The 17,655-nt window shown below is 40.0% G+C and overlaps 1 protein-coding gene across 4 annotated transcripts; it reads left to right on the forward strand.

Annotated features, from left to right (window-relative positions):
* Nucleotides 1–751: 751 nt before the first annotated feature.
* Nucleotides 752–16,949, forward strand: stra6 (signaling receptor and transporter of retinol STRA6). 4 transcript variants are annotated; one of them, XM_046394630.1, is made up of 18 exons: nt 752–908; nt 3,703–4,074; nt 5,326–5,392; nt 6,738–6,820; nt 7,662–7,795; nt 8,294–8,460; nt 9,395–9,520; nt 10,293–10,360; nt 10,974–11,053; nt 11,149–11,210; nt 11,597–11,759; nt 11,964–12,039; nt 12,470–12,603; nt 13,054–13,171; nt 13,426–13,527; nt 13,615–13,778; nt 14,399–14,536; nt 15,909–16,949. In XM_046394630.1, exons 2-18 carry the CDS (start codon nt 4,004–4,006, stop codon nt 16,145–16,147), a joined length of 1,992 nt encoding a protein of 663 aa, XP_046250586.1. In that variant the 5' UTR covers nt 752–908; nt 3,703–4,003; the 3' UTR covers nt 16,148–16,949. The 4 variants fall into 4 exon arrangements, with proteins under 4 accessions (XP_046250586.1, XP_046250585.1, XP_046250584.1 ...); XM_046394629.1 differs by lacking the exon at nt 752–908 and adding an exon at nt 984–1,107; XM_046394628.1 differs by lacking the exon at nt 752–908 and adding an exon at nt 1,131–1,470.
* Nucleotides 16,950–17,655: the final 706 nt, after the last annotated feature.

Genomic DNA, 17,655 nt, shown 5'->3' on the forward strand with positions numbered 1-17,655 from the left:
TTTTTATGTTTTATGTATACAACAATCACAAAAGCAGATTCCGAGTAATGTGAAACCTCTTCACTTACATGGCAATAAATTCTCATTCTGATTCTGATACAACAAAAACAAATTGATAAGGCAAAGACTTCCTCTCACCAGCTTTAGTGAAGGTGCAAACATTACCCAAGCTGGTCTGCACAGTCACATTCACTGCATCCACTGATTTACAGGAAGTCTCTGACTGCAGAGCAGCTACCAGAAAATAGAGATGAACTTCACAGCCACCATGTCAGCTCCCACCTTTATGGGATTTCCTGCATTGTGACAAAACTGCTGAAAAAGTGAAAATATGTGCAAGAATGTACAGTAACTGTTATGTTGATGCAACTGTGGCAGGAACAATTGAATGTGAAATGTCATCAGAGCAGAAAACCAAGGATTATATCACGATGGTCATTGTGTATAAATGCATAACTTTAAGACAGAACGCAGACACTTTTAAAAGCCTTTTAAAACTATTAAAAGATTAAAAGCCTGAAACATTCACTTCATCCAAAGAGGGTCCAAATGACAAAGGCTTGAGTGTTGTTTACTTGTAATTTAGTGAATATTCTGCAAAATGTCAGTGTTCTTAACACTGACGTGAACTTGAACACATTAGTCCCCTCTATACGTTTCACAATAACAGTTTGCATGCATGCAGCACTTTTATGATGTTCTCACCACAACAAGATAGAGGCTGGTCAAAGTCCCACATCTACATGTGAGGTGTCGTGGACAAAAAGAGAAGTATCTCTTGGGATTGTTGTTTTGTTTATACTCTTGTTGAACTTCTCCGAAGCTGGATGTGTGGTGGAAAGAAATGAAAACTGGAGTCATTTGAAGCGCTTCAAACTAAAAGACTGGCAGTTGAAGATTAAATCAAGGTAAGATCCTAACTTCAAACTACAGTGCATTTTTTACGTTAGGCTGCAGCATGTACATGTTTAAGGGAAACGTGGTCAGATAACGCACAAAAATGCATCTTAATTAAAATGTATGCATTTCAAAATAAGCTGCTAGCAGCTTTGACGTTCGTCGACCTTCCACGCCTACCTGGCGCTGCAGCACACCTGCAGGCGGTCGGTAAGTAGCCTGGCATCTCCAAGTTTATAAAACTGATTAGCCTGAGTAGTTCGGATTAAGCAGGTTGCTTTATGAAACTGCAGTCGATGATAAATATGTTCTCTTGAGAAACACTCTTTGGTTGCAAAATGTGCACAAACCACATTTAATTCCTCGTGTAAGATAGTCCAGCAGGCCGACATGTGGACCAGAGGGACAGGTGACTCGGTTACCTGCGGCGGCTGAAAGTCTCTTTGTTGTCAGAGGATCTAGCTCAACTTCAAAGACATGAAATGCGTCCATGTCTGTGTGAAACCGAATCCTGAGGACCAGGCTGCAGCTGCCCTCCATAGAAAACGAGACAAGCCTGCTCAATTGTGCGAAGTAGGACGACAGTAATATGCAATGATGGTTTAAACGGTGCGGAATCAAAGTGTGGACTGGAACACGTAGCGTTTAATGATGATATATGAATGTTAAAGTTAGTATGAAAAGACATGAACAGCATCTTCCCTCAATTTAGCAGCACTGACATGGAGGGTTGAGTCAAATTCAGGATTTACCAACAACTTTAGTTTATTTATTTATTTGTTTGTTTGTGTGTGTCCACGTGTCCACGCATTACTTTTTGGACTTGTAAAGAACTGTTTTAACACTTTAAACGCCAGGCTTATTAACTGAGTGTGTTTCACGTTTGGTTAGTTTGTGGAAGCTTGACTTGTCACCTGTGATGATGATGCTGCTGTTTAGATTGTTAAAAATGGATTAGTAAATCAGTAACACAATTATGTTTGTTTTTACAGATCTCCTGCTTATTATGTTTCCTTGCAAAAGGCTCTTGAGCTGACTTCCTAAACCTGAAACTGTCTGGCCCAATCAAACTACCTCTCTGTGATGTAATTATAACTGTTCAAAGCATTCTTTGTTCAGTGACCCCTTTAGTTTACTGGGCTGCTTTTTCTTCAGGAGCACATTTGATTTGGTGGCTTATTATGCTTGAGAAACCGTGTTTTCTCAGGAGTTTTAGGAGGGGAAATTTTGTTGCTTTTTAAAGAAGTGTGACTGTAATCCTGGCATAATGAGCGTAATGCTGACATGGAGGCGATGTTGCAAAACTGACTTAGCCTCAGATGGCTGCAGCTGAATGCAGTAATGCAGACATGTTGCAAAAGATGCATCCAGCCTTTAGCGTTTATAGTGGTGCAAGTAAACACAGAAATGTGAGCACATTTGCTGTTGCTTAATTAGATTTGTTTAAAGCAGAAAATAATTAGTACTAGAGTGTTGGCATGACCTTTAGCCTCAGCCTGTCTTTGTAGCACTCACATGCTTGTGCTTTACTTCCACTGGAGGCTCTTTGTGATGACTTTCCTCACATTATGCCACTGCTGTCATTAATTCTCATGAATTTACTAGGAAAGACCTGCTGACCAAATTAACATATCTGTATAAATAAATTATAGTCATGTTTAAGCTTATGATGCCAGTGAAACACTAATGTAGTGAAAATGAATCTAAAAATTGCGTGTGAAAGTAGTATTTTGCTTGTGAACCACCTGTGCTGCTGGACAGGATTTATTGTGCAACTTAGATTGATCATGTTGAAGTTGAGATGAACCAGGTTACACTTCTATGTGCAGATAAACAAACTTGCATAATGTTCTTTAGTTTTTAGTTTTGTTTGTCCAATACCCATATTCTATTAACAGTGGTACAAAACTGTAAAAAATAAAAATCCTCACATTTAAAAAGCTGATTAAATGATGGAGAGACAATGGAGAGTTGGTTAACATTTATTGTTGGATAGTATTTGGGCCTACAAGCTGACAAAATGTAAGAAAGCAAAGCTCTCCTTGGGGCAGTGTAACTGTGCCTATTGTTAAATCCATTTCATTCACGTCATGTACTCGTATCATGTTGAGAACGCAGCCTTACCCCCCTCTAATTACATGTGTATGATCTTTATCAGTAGTTTGCAGGATGTCTTTCGATACTCTTTGGAAATTACCTGTGGCCACATATCCCATGAATCATGTTTTTTCTCAGAATTTCTTTTAAACAACATTAAAATAACTTGATATCAGCGTAGGAAATGAAAGGCTGAGAAAAATATGTCCATGATTATGTCCTAGGACATCTTTATCTTAATTTATCTGCTGAAGACAAAGTACCTGAGGTGAATGAACCCTTCCTTGATTCTTATCAAGCTGAAGGTGCAGAGTTACATAGAGAGATGAGGTGGAATCTGTCCTGAAAACATACAGTTTCTTCCATCCTGCTGTATTTGATTCCACGCACTGGTGACTTACCTGGATTTAGTTTTGGTAACCTTTAGCAAAGGTAACTGAACCATGAGTGAAGGGAACAACCTGAGAATTTCCATGTTATCTATGTGGAACCCTGCTCCGATAGGAAAGACTCATCACTTCCAGCTGCCCACACAGTATGGAGTTTTATAACTCTGTACACCACCTGCAACAGGTCCAACAATGCAAACCCAAAAGCAGACATTATCCCGATAAGCCACAGGTGGCCTACCAGATTGCCTGCCTAAATCTTCCTATTTGCCCCCCCCCCCTCCTTTCACACACTAACCCTCTCTCACTTTCTTCCCAGGCTACCAGTGTTGTGGTAACCCTCAGCTGAAAAAAGGCCTTTTCAGGGTGGAGGCAGCAAACTGCAGCCAGGACCTGTCACATTACTCTCAGCTCTACAGTGGAATGAGTCACCTGAATACATGCTGTGAGTGAGACAAGACCAAAACGCAGGGGAAGAAGGACGCCTCGGCAGCAGCAACAGAGTCTAACTTCACACTTGGGAGACACTTTTTCCTCTCGAATATAAAAAGGGGGTCGCATCCGCTTGTCGCTAGAGATTGTGGTAAGACTTTGGATCTGTTTGAAAAAGTTAGAGCACAATGGATAAGGATGCTCTGCTGGACTACGAGTACCCGGACCTGGATCCTTTGCCATCCAAAATTGAAGCAGAGTAAGTACGTTCTCATCGTCTTTCTGAGGATTAGTCCTTTAACAAAATTCAGTTTGTTCCTAATGTGTATTCAGACTTCTTCAAACTTTTCAAAATCTGAACAATTGTGCTGTGAGATACAGCACTCATTGAGATATTAGGTGACACTTGGCACACTTCAACAGTGCCACTATCAGTGTGTGGTATCGTGTCTCTTTGGTTCACTGACATATTACAGTGGAGCTTGGCTCATTTTCATGCCTGGAGGATGCAGGTTGAGGAGAAAGCTAATAGGTTTTGCCCTTACAACTTATTGAACACAACTTAAGTGCATTCAACACTTTTTTAAGATGTAATACATCCACCATTTGGAGCTTAAAATAGGATCCAAAACTGATACTGACTCCTTGCACATCCCACAATGTAACGGTGCACGGGTTGTTTCCACTTAGTTCTTTTTGTTTATGTGTATCTAAATTGCTTTTCCGTGTAAAAATGCCCCCGTGAACACATTTGCACTGAATAATAGTAAAGATATTGATATTTAAGAATGGGCACAGATGAATAATATGACAGAAGTATGATGGATAAAAGCAATTTATCACCAGTCGCAATGTTTAGCTAACAAACTGTCTGACTGCTGTGTAAATTAGTAGACAGTGTTGAGTTGTGGTCTGAAAAGCTCTTGTGTGGCCGCTGCTGTAGCTCATTATCAGTTTTAGCTGGCTGACTTGTAAGCACTGAAATATCCTGCTGCACCTCCTCCTTAGTCAGCTGTGATTCTGGAAACATGAATTTTGACATTGCCTTAAATTTACAAATGGTCTGCTCTCTGAGTGCCAAGTTACCAATTCACACATTGTTTGGACAGGTGTGAGACTGTTGTGAAAAATGTCAAAACATCCATTCTGGAAGCTGCCATTTCTATACTCACAGACCATAAAGTATACTGAAATATTTTCCTAAATAAGTCTCCCAGCCTAGAATAGTAGATTTATAAGGCCTGAATATTAAAGTTGTAATTACTACCCCATGACCAGGCATTCCTGTTCTTCCAGTGTACAGGATCGTGAACATAGGCATGTGTTGTTGTTCCTGTGTCACGCTGATACCAATCCGTTTAAATGCAAATCTCTGCAGGATTTCAGCTACAAAGTTTCCAGCCACAAATGGTGCTGACAGTGACGTGTGAGAAGTTCAGGGAGGTATTGTGACTCAAGTCCTTGATTGTTTTGCTCATGTGTGAATGTTTTGTTCATTTTATTCTTTTAGAGTAATCCCTCCATGTGACCCTACTGCTGATGACAATCTCTACCACATATGCATCACTGCAATATCTGTAAGTCCACTTTCCTGTTGGATTATGGTGAAACATTAGACTATCCTGACATTCGCCGGGTGTGTGATATCACGCCTTGTTGTCAGACATAAAGCATGTTTTATGGTGTGCCATATGCAGGGTTTGGCTGTCAAAGTCAACCCTGCTTAATATTTTCAGTCCTTACTGTTTGTTAGTTAGCAGGACATCTGGAAAAGGTATGAACAGGTTTCAGTGAAACACAAACTTGAGTGTTGGGCCATGGTTCAAGACAGAAATGATAGGGTTTTGGTCCAGGGAACGGGAAGGATTCACCTTACAAACATTAACATTTGTGCTTCTCATTGAATGCTATCTTTCAAAAATTGCCACTTGTAGCCCATAATAATTGATTGAGATTGGTCGCCATATTGGTCTTGTCTTGTCACGCAACCAACATGAGATCCAGTAATGTTTGCTGTTATTAACATTTTCATGTAATATTTGTGTAGTTTCCTCCCAGTTTTACCGTCCTTAATCCAAAAAAGGGGATGCTGAGCAAAACATAATTATTACTGTATAAATGATATTGTCACAGGGCACGTTTTTCTGTGTCCCAACTTTATTGAGCTTGCCCTTCACAATATCGCTTTAACAATGTATTGCAATAAAATGTTTCATTCCATATGATGATAATTATCCATAACTTTTAGTTTAGTTTAGGAACTAAATTTGTTGAGTGTCAGCTTTTATTCGTTTTGCTTTTTTAACTGATGTTGAACATCTCCAGTCTCTGTGGGTGATTCTGAAATTATTAAATGAAAACACTGCTAATCAACAGCTGAAAGCAACCGGTGCAGCCAAGTCCACTTGATAAGTGAAGTGGCTTTCACTACATTCGCTGCGGACTGAAAAACTGCCAAACTGGCAAGCCAGACCCATTTCTACTCTTCGTCTTGGCGCTGTGCCGACCTGTTCTTTTCTTATTAACTCTGTCTCTCTGTCTTTCACTCCATGCTGTTTCTGTTGTACATATCGCCCATCATCATCACTTTATTGCCCTGGCCTGTAATGATGTTCTCCTCTTTTGGTATCTGTTTTAAAGATGATCTTGGTAGCTGGTCCCGACTGGCCCAATTTAGGGCAAAACACTTTTCCCAGCTTTGTGTTTTCTAAATGTGTCGCAGGTCATGACAGGTCATTGAACTCTCACTGGTCAGTGATCCTGACTGATGACGGTTCATTCAGACCTCATCCATGGGGAGCACTAATGAGACCCCGGGGTTTGGCCTTTTGTGGCATCAATTCATTTTTAGAACCCTGGGGATCCACAGCTGCATACAGCTCTGCAGATAAGGCTAACTGACATATCTTCTCCTCCTCCTAGCTTGTTGTCATGCTGATCCTAGCAATCTTAGCCAGGCGTACAAAGGTGGGCAACAGACAGAAAGGCCTCCCAGGTTTACTCAGGTGAGGCTGTGTTTTGTCTCTTTTGTCTGTCTTGAATGATGTAAACCCTATGTTTAAATGTACAATCAAAAAGCTGCTTGCTCATTGCTTTCATTTTCCAAAGCATACAGTAAATTTATAGATTGATTTCTGGCAGTTATTCACTTCCATTTATTTCAGTGTGGCATGTTGTACATGTAAACATGTTGGCTATGATTGGAAAATCCATCTCAGTGAACATTCAGCATAAGAGATATATATAAATACTGCAGTTTAATACTGTATGAATGTTGTAGTCTGTCATTTTATAAGGGCAATTTCTAGCTAATTCATAAGTGAAGGCTAGAGTATCCCAAAGCGGTGAAACACACCAGTAAGGGCAAGATTTAAAGCAATGCCAGCCTGCCACTTACAAATGTAATATCACAACGTTATCAGCACTAATTGGATCTTTTGACTAACTGATGTACCCTTGAGCACTTAACCCCAATATCTGCTCCAGTGGAGCTGCTCAGTGGCCAACAGATAAAGCTGTGGTCATACAGGATGTGAATGTGTGTTTTGGCCAGTAGGTGCTGGTGTTGATAGTGTTTGAAAACTGAAGGGTTTTCCAAACTCAGGCAAGATTCAAGCATCTGAGTTGATTTTCAGACGTATTTAAGTGGAAGATAGTAAATTACACTAAAAATACACTTTAAGTCAGTAGTAATTATTTTGTGGTTAGTCTGCTTTTAAAAAATGAAACTTTAAAAATGCTAATATGGCCCTTTTTGAACTATGTTATTTCAGCTCAATAACCATTTCATCCAAATGTGAGGCTGGTAACACGTGGGCTCTAAATACTTTCTGCTTGATTTCACAGTCCGGTCAATTTCCTGGACCATACGCAGCACAAGGGCCTTGCAGTGGCTGTGTTTGGAGTGCTCCTGTGCAAACTGTGGGGCCTGATCGTATCACCAAACCCCCTCCCCTTCACAACACAGACAGAGAATAAACGTGAGGATGTCATCTTGGTTTTTCGTGCACTAGCATGCAGATAGCAGTCTGTCTGTATTCATTTTTTTACACAGGTCCACTATAGCTACTTGTTTATGTTTCTCTGTCCCTCTTTTGAAGTGGATAGATGTATTTCCATAAACATTGTTTTTGTTAAATATCTGTTGTGTAATTGGACTACTTTATTTCCATGTGTCTGTTATTTTCGACTTAGGACTTTGATAATAATTTTTACAAGAAGCTTTTGTTTGTTAGAAATGAAATTACATAAGAACTGACTGTAAGGAGTCGGTTCCCTGCTACTTTACACAATCCTCAAACAATATGTGCAAGGTTCAGCAGAGTAGGAACTAGAATAGGAATTCAGCAGCATTAGATTTTAAATCATTGAGTTTACACATTCAAAGTTCTAATCTTGTGTCATATTGTAAATCAGAAACTGGCGTGTTTTCTCCTTTGGGTGCTCTGGGTCTTCACATACTTTTGTTGTGTTTGCAGAGAACTGGGTGATTCTGGGAGTCTTCTACTACCCCGCACTATACTACCCTCTCCTGGCATGTGGCACTTTACATAATAAAGTTGGCTATGTACTTGGTAGCCTCTTGTCTTGGACGCACTTTGGCATTTTGGTCTGGCAGAAAATTGACTGTCCCAAAACACCTCTGGTAAGCAAAGACGACTTTCAATACCACAATGAGCTGCAGGGCATCAGTAACGGTTAGATCTGTGAGGAATAGAGTGCTTTATATTGTGTGGATTGTCGCTGTTGTCATTTTCTTTGTAATATGCCATCTGTCTGAGTTTAAGGATTAAAAACAAAGTTGATTTGTTCTGGTCTGAAAACACATTGATTACCAAACAAAGCTGGTCTGTACTGTATGTAAGAGATGTTTTCTGAAAAGATGAATATCAGGGTTTTTTCAGCTTAATTCATGGTTGGAGCTGTCAAAACATGCCACGTCCACATTGTTTGAGCTTTCTGTGTGGTGAATGGCCACAACTCAAAACAATTAGTTCCACTGTCTATTGGTCTTAATCAGGAGGCTTTGTCACAGTTAATCAGTTTAGTGTGTGTGAGAGACATCCAGGCTTGGATGGTTTTTTAATAGTGGTGTTGCCTGTCTTTTTATCCCACCATGAGCTGGCATGCAACAAATGCTGCTGGGAGCATTTGAGGTAACCTGCAAGACTGAGCTTAATAACATAAAAACAAAAGAATAATTGTTAATAGATATCATGCTTTTACTCTTAATTCATACTCTTTATTTATAAACATGGAGGGAAAAAAGAAAAAGAAAGAAAAGAAAAAAAAATCTCACTATTAAATGCCAGTATTTGGTGTATAACTTTGCATTTCTCCTGGCATTGCATCACAAAGATTTGGTCAATGGAGGTCTCAGTGAAAGTCACTGGAGGTTTTTTGGGTTGTTTTGGAAAGCCCATTTGATCAATATGCAGACTCCCACCAGAACACACAGAGCCATTTGTGTCTGATTCTTGTGTCAATGTAATGTCAATTTAGCATGTATCGTCTGTCACTTCCACACTCTCAAAAACAAGCTACTAGGTAATTTAAAGTCTTCTTTTATTTCTTTGCAGATACACAAATACTACTCTCTTTTCTCCAGCCTGCCTCAGGTGGCTTGCTTGGCCTTCCTTAGTTTCCAGTATCCCCTTCTTCTGTTCAAGGGCTTAAAGGGCACTGAAAAGAACAATGCTACTGAGGTAGGTTTTGGTCTGAGCACAGTTCCTCTGACATGTCTGTTTCAGGATGGTTGTCAACCCTTTATAAGACTAACTGTCGGCTCTGCTTACATAACTCAATACAAATGTCTGTGTTGATTTAGTCATCTGCATTCATGGAAGCCTGAACTATTAAAAAAGGAAAAATCTCTAAGACTTAAATTTCTACTGAACCTGCGCATGTGAGAAACCTGTATAAGCCGCCTGCTAATCAAGTGGCTTATCGTGCTCATGCAGTCTAGGCTGAGGGAAAATGTGAAGTTCAACGCAGCGTGCCTGTTGCCTAATCATTTTAAGTAGATTTGACGTAATTGGTTTACGTTATGTTCTTGATCAGATTATGAAAAGGTTGCCTTGTTTTTTTCACTGAGGAAACACAATGCTGTGTTTATTAGATGCTAATCTCAGCATGGGTGTGACAAAGCTGGGGTGAGGCCATTGTGTGAAGTTTGACTCACCCCCTCTTTGTCTCCTGCACCCCACAAGAAAGTCCATGACACCATAAGTCTGCGTCGATGCACTTAGCGTAAAGAGGCTTAGTCAGTGAGCAATGCTGTTTCCACATGTTAATAATTACAAAATGAAGTTCAAATGGAAGTAGAACCTAATACCGCACGCTGCCAAAGGACTTTGGGAATATGAAGGCCCAAATGAAGCATTAAAATCGACCAGTGAAATCAAATCATTTCATTTTCAATTTTTGCCATGAATCCTAGACTATTTACTATCTGAATGCTGTCCCTTTATCTCTTAGGATCTTAGCAGCAGCTACTATAAAGACTATGTGAAGAAAATGCTCAAGAGGAAGCCCACCAAAATCGGGTAAAGCAAATAAGTGTTATTATATGTCACGTTTGTCTTTTGACATCTGCTCAGCCAAGATTGAATGCGATGTTGCGAATTACAAATCTTTTATAGAGACATTTTAAGCTTTTGTTATAGGAATTACAAAGACGACTTGAAACAAGGTAGAGAGATTTACAACAAAGGTCCAGGCTCAAACTGAGCTCACTGCAGTTGACAGTTGGTATTTTAACCTCTAAGCTAAAAAGGGCACCTTTGGATGTTTCGCTATTTAGCTTTCAGCCCCACCTTACAGGAAGAGGCTGTTTGTAAAATCACATCAGTGACTGTAGGAGATTTGCTTTGGACATTTGGATTACAGCTCTGTCCAACATGAGTTTTAGCTGCTCTGGCATAGCCAAGATGTATCTTGCACAGTTGCAGATGCAAATGATTGACATGTCCATGCAGAGGCTGCGACAAGAAATGCTTTTCTTTTCATTTGTAGGGAATGTTTGACTCTACCTACTTTGATTTGATGTATTAAAGGCAAGGCAGAAACAGCTCAGTCGTTCACAAATGTTCTAATCCCATGAATTCATTGAAGTGTGGTGTAAAATGTAAAGTTTTGAACCTTGAACTTTCACCTCAGCACATCGAGCACAGAGACGCCCAGACTTCCTCAAAGAATAAGTGATGCTGTGAAGTCTTACATTTATACACCAGAGGAAGGTAAATATGTCCTGGTCATTGTAGTGTCTGTTCATCTCATTGCCTGTTAGCTTTTTATAAGAGTTTGCTTTTTTTTTTTTTTTTTCCCCAAACAGCTTTCCGTTTTCCCCTGAAGTTGGCTATATCTGCTGTAGTGTCATTTATAACCCTGTACCAGGTAACTCGCATATCCTGTAGCAGACTTTATGCCCCAGTACAATAATATAATAGGAAGGAAAAAGTGATAATAACATACAGAATGTGGTGTGTCTAGCCCTGTTTTGGATAAAATTTTAAATTCATAGTCCGGTAATACAAAGACATCTTTATTGACTGAACCCAATCTTAACTCTGACCTTGGACTAATAACTATAATAATAATAATAATGTAAACACATTAACTTTTCCAAGTTTGTATCACCAGGAACTCGGTAGAATTTAAGTGCTCCACACTTCAGTTCACCTGATAGTGAGTTGATTATCAGCAATGAGTGATCCAAACCCAGTTCAAAGTGTTTTTTTCTGTAATTATTTATTGAGTAATTAAAATTGTCTTTCTTTCAGGTGGGTCTTCTACTGATCTCGGCGGTGGTGCCACCTCTCCAGACTGCCCGTTCGGGAGTCGATGAAGACATTGCCAACGTTTTAGCTGGTTTCAAGATTATGCTTTCTCCAGACAAGCATGAAGTGGTTAGAATAGTGGTTTATTACATGTGGTGTGTAGAAGGTGAGTGAAAACAGAAAACAGCAGCATCATGTCATTGTATTTATTTAGTGCCATCGTTTAGTTTCTATTAGACCCTTTAATTAAGCTCTCCTCTTGCACTTGTAGCACATATTTTATTTTTCAATAAATTGTTTTAAATGTGCTGAGAGCATCAGTGAATCCTCCCTCAGTAAACCTGAATGACATGTTCTCCTTCTCCTGCAGTGTGCTTTATCTCAGCAATGACCCTGTCTGCTTTGGTCAATCTGGCTATGCTCATGCGGTCCATGGTTCTGCATCGGTAGGTCTGAGAAAAGAATAGTGTAATAGCTTTTTAGCCTTTTTCTTTTCTGTTCTCTCCTCAAAGGTTCCAGGAATCGTGAATGTGCTTCACATTCTGGTTCCTTCATTATGACGCGATGGTCCACAGAGGAGTTATTATAACATAATAGAGTACTAATCGTCCAGACAGACAGAAAAGCATTCACTCTGGGTTAACCGCTGCTTGAATTGAAAATGGCTATTAAGATAAGAAATTAAATACTGTTCCATTATCATAAATTACGTCACATTTAAAAGAAATGGTCTTCTGTGCTGAGTATTGAATTGCATTTTGGTTGTATTTAATGCTGAGAAAGTAATTATCTCTTCAATTAGCAATGTAATTTCTGCATTTACAGATGAATTGGTTTATGTTCAGCATTGTCTCCATTGTGTCTTTGCTTCTGTAGGTCCAACCTGAAGGGGCTGTACAGGGGAGATATCTATAATGTTTACAACTGCCAGAGAAGTATCAGGGCTTCTCGGCCAGCACTGGTCTGCTGGATGGGATACACCAGCTTCACGGCAGCTCACATCTTCCTCGGTGCATCTACGTATTGTTTTTGTTATTATTTCTCAAACCCGTCTCTTGCTGCTAAACCTTTTGTGTATCATTAGGTCCCTCAACAGAGGGACAAATTTGCACACCAGATAGTGGAAAAACAGTAATGGCAGAAAAAAAGAACCAGTGAGCCATTTCAACATTTCACACCATTTTAATGGTGTCTGTTCACACTCATTTTATGGTACTCAATGCATCTTTCTAGCAACTGATTAACTCCGTTAGAATAAAGAGATGTCCGGGGTTTCCATGTGATTCATGAAAGGACACTTCTCAATTTCTCTTTTTGAGGTTTCCAACAGTAAAATGATGACTCACCCCTCCCTCCCCTGTGATATGAGAGAGGAGTGGGTGGGCAGTGTAGATTTGTTGGATACTGAACACAGTGTGAGCTGTGAGGCCCTGAAGCTCTGATCTCACTCTGCCCTGCAGGTATGATCATCCAGACTATGGTGTTCTTCCTCTGCCTTCTGATCGCAGTCTTCCTCATTATCATACCAGTCCTGCACAGACAGAATCTGATCCTGTTTCACATCCTGTGGAGCATGTGGTGAGAATCGTGACATCTCTTACTCATTAAACTTCTCCGTCCTCAGTCTGTGACTAAGAACAAAAATCCCTGCTGTTATGTGAAACCTTACAACTTTTTCAGTTTTAGTTTATTTGAATGGTTCTAACTTTTAAAAGATCCTTTACATAACCACTGGATTAACTCACCCAATTTCCTGTCGGTGGGTGTAGAATTGAACTTTAATTTCTTTGAATTTCACAGAGATGTTTGATTGTTGATTTTTGTCCTTTCAGGCCCTTCTGGCTGATGATTCTCTTGGCAGTGTTGATTCAACATATCACTGGCCGGTTTTGCTTCATCAAGAAAACAGCAGGCACTCAAGACCTAAACAACAGGTCTCCTTTATTTACTTGAGGTTTTACTCTCAGATAATTCCAGCCTGGTCCTGCAAGTTTGATGTTTGATTCCATGCTATCTCACAGGGGTAATCTGTTCCTGCTGACGTACCTGCTGTTTCCAGTCAATGTTCTGATCGGGGTGCTGTTGGCGCTGTGGCGCATGATCATCACAGCCCTGTTCAACATTGTCCATATGGGACGCACGGATATCAGTCTTCTTAACCGCAATGTGGAGGCGTTTGACCCAGGTGAGCCAGATATTTTGAATTCCGCACAATCAGGTTAAGTTAAATGTTTTCTGCATTAAAAATATGCAATAAAAAGTCATATAATGGATAGCTTGTACCTTGACTGGAGTACTGTGGCAAAAATATCTCCGTTTTGTATGTTTTCAAATAAAAAATAACAACAAGGCGTTGCTACCTCAGACTACATTTTACATTCTCCCAGTCCCAGACACACAACATTAACATATTCATTGGTGTTAACATCACGGTTTTACCTTTGTACATGTTTTTTTTTTCCCACTCTCACCGTGGAGGCTTAAAAAGAAGCAATTTTCTATGAGCAAATGCACTTTTACTGATCCCACTTAGAGGCCAGAAATGTGTATCCTATTCACTTTCCCCTGCCAGCTCATATGATATCTGTATTCTGTTCAGTGCAGAGGACTAATTGCACACAGTCTCTGAAATGGCTGCAGATTTAAGACATCTGTTGTCAGGAAAAGCAGGTGGTTTAAAGAAAAAAGAGGTGTGATTGTATGGCCATTATGTGTGATTGCCTCAAAGCCAACATGGGGTGTAGTCATATGTGTTTATTGCTTTTGCCCAGTCAGAGTGATCCCCCTCCCTGTGTCTGTCTGCAGCCTACCGCTGCTATGCTCATTATCTGAAGATTGAGGTGAGCCAGTCTCACCCTGTGATGAAGGCCTTCTGTGGGGTGCTGCTGCAGTCTGTGGGCCAAGAGAACAATGCTGCACAGGGGTCACGGGACGCTGAAGAGGGTCTGTAGCACAAAACTCACATCGTACTCAACACACTTTACTTATCATTTCCCAAGTGCTAAAGATTCAGCTTACATGAGAGATCAATGACTTTCATACATTTACACAAAAAGGCTCCCTACTGTCAATAAATCCCATGAAAAGACCAGAATTAACCTTATGTTAGTCCTTCTCCTGAGGCAGAATATAAACTGCATAAGTCTCTGTGTTTATGGAAAAGATGGGACACGTTGGCCAGTGTAACAGTGTGGCTCGTTGTTGTAAATAGCTTTTGGACAGCAGCAGGTTATGAATAAGCTACATCAGGCTTCAGTCGGGATCAGTTCATTGTTGGTTTGGGTCTTCTCATGATAATAAGAAGAATACAGAACATCACTCACCTTGTCCTTTCAGATAAACAGTAGATTCATATCTACATTAATGTCAGTGTGACTTCTTTAATTTCTCTGGGGAGGTTTTGAATTCAGTAGCAAGTCACTGTTAACACATAATCAGATCATAACACCGACTCGCATGCACAGAAGCAATGAAAGCCTAGTGCTTCTGATTTAATATGTCAAGAGCAAATTGAGTCTCACTGTGTATTAATTTCCAGTCCTACTGCTGGTCTCAAATCTGTCATAAACTGATCAGTTGTCCTTGTGGTGCGCCCACACTCGCCTGAACCCTCAGCCTGTCGCCAACAGAATTGTCCTATAGGCCCCCGTTTTACGCATTTAACTGATACACATGAAGCAGCTGCATTGTTCATGTAATTTACCCAAATTGTGAAAAGCTACTTTAAGGCTGGTTGGTAGGCTGGTGGTATTGACACAAGCAGGATGTGAGTGATGGTTGCCTTCACAGGTAGTGAGAAGAGGACATATCTATTACCTGTCGATGTATAGTGATTAATTAGCATGAAAATGCATCAGGTTTCATCACTTGTTGTGGAATCCAATGCTTTGTGGTATCCAGTCACAGTCCAATTACAAATGTGTAGCAGAGATGCTGCTTGTTTGTATCCAGAGAACAATGCATTATCTGGAATACTCTATTGTGTTGCAAAGATTAGTTCCCGAGTAGCTGATTACACAGATGAGCCACACTAATTGCCTGTTTCATATGCATGTAGCCCAAGGGACTTAAGCTTTCAGAGTGTTAATGGCAAGCCCAATATGCTCCTACCACACTTGGAGGATTAGAATATGATTGCTTTCTATTATTACTCTTTTTGTAGTATCTAGCTGGTCATGGGTGGCCCTCTAAAGACTGATTTCCCATGCAGCTAAAAAAAAAAAAAAAAAAAAGGTGGTTATCTGCTCTTGTGACTGTAGCAGTTGTGTATGTATGACATACCGTCAGTGCTATCATGATGTCTGAATGTCCTCAGGGATCCAGCTGGTCCAGCAGGAGAAGAAGCAACACAAAGTGTCCAGTGCCAAGAGGGCCCGCAGGCACTGGCAGCTCCTCTACACCCTGGTCAACAACCCCTCCCTGGTGGGCACCAGGAAGCACTTCAAGCGTCAAACTGCAGGGAGCTTTCTGAACGGGAGCCTCAACCACAGCTCAAAGGAGGGGAGCAAACAGGAAGCAGCAACCAAGGAGGCGGAGGCTGCTGCAAGTAACTGAACAGGAATGTGACCCTGATTAGGGAAGGCTGCAAAATCTCTTTTGGTTTTGGGAAAATTCTACAGTCATATTACTCCTAACCTACTGTAGATGTGTCTGCATTTGGTAAAGTAAATGCACTTATGGTTCAGTGTCACATGTAGAAATACTCACCAAGCCTTTCCTGTCCAGAGATCGTGTGTGCGCTCCTCATGTTCTCCTGGTTGTTTATATGTGAGTCTCCAGTCTGGTGGGAAAGTGCGTGAGTGGCTCTGAGATCCTATCCAAACACACTCATGTAATTTTCAGTGCGCTTATGTGCTTATTTTGGGATAGCACTCAATTGCTGTATGTTTCAACTTGTGTGTTAATCATATGTTTTCCAGCATATTGTTATTATCATATAGTTCAGATAATGCAAATTTGTTGGTACCCAAACTAAACACATAGATGTGCAATCTGCCGAAGCATCCTTTTAGCAAGGATCTTATTAATATGCAGATCATTTCACTATTTATCAATAAGCTGTTTTCATAGACTGGGTAATACGTTTTTCCTGTTTTCAGGTGACTTTTTGTGTAATTAGTAATAGCTTGTGGAACAGGAGCTACCAGACAAACTATTTGTATCTTCTGTTTTATTTGGAAATCTTTAAGTTTAAAACCACTTGCTGCTACCAGCGTTTTATTTTATTATTCAGAACTCTTTTCCAGTTCCTGCTGTTCACAGACATTACATTGTTTGTCTCTCTGCATCCACCGGCATTTAAAACAACACCCGAATCTTCCTTCTGATTACTGTGAAAATAAAACTGTCAAAAATGTTTTCTCGTTTTTTTTCAGTCCTTTTTATACTATTACAGATTTTTTTTCAGTCTGTAGAGGAGGTTAATTTAGGGCACATGTAGATCTTATATGTGCGTAATGTGAGGCTGCAGTTTTATGTCGAACGAAATGAACTGGAGACAAAGGAAGGCTTTGTTTTTATCAGCGATTTCAAACGCACCATTTTTTCGTGACCTGCTGCCTAACCGCACTTGTCGCCGAAGCCCATCTGTTTTTTCGTCTATTTTTTAAAAATAAAGTAATTGAGTGGAGCACATAAAAAGGCGTCACAAACAAACAAACAAACATAAAGTAACCGGCGGTGAATTTTTGAAAGCCTCGTCTGAATTTATTTCTGACTTACGGTAAACTGGTCATAGTTTGATTACATTTTATTCTATTTATTTCCGATGAATTTAGAAAATAATCAGCATGAGTTCTAGTTTTTTTTTCCTTAAAAAAAATCCGCAATAACAGATCCAGCAAATCATCTGTATAGTTTCATGTTTTATTAATTCCACGTACATAAAATTATATCAAAAAATCTTGAAAGGTCACGAGGTTTTTCGTTTCGTTTTACAACAGTTCACAAAAACTCACTATATGCATCAAATTACAAGACAGTGAAGCCGCCAGACACGCACATGCGCCCTTTTGTCGAGGCTTCATAGAAACTTACTTACCGTCGTAAAAAAATAAAAAGAA

Source organism: Scatophagus argus, chromosome 7 (assembly GCF_020382885.2).
Source record: "Scatophagus argus isolate fScaArg1 chromosome 7, fScaArg1.pri, whole genome shotgun sequence".
In the NCBI taxonomy this organism is placed as follows: domain Eukaryota; kingdom Metazoa; phylum Chordata; class Actinopteri; family Scatophagidae; genus Scatophagus; species Scatophagus argus.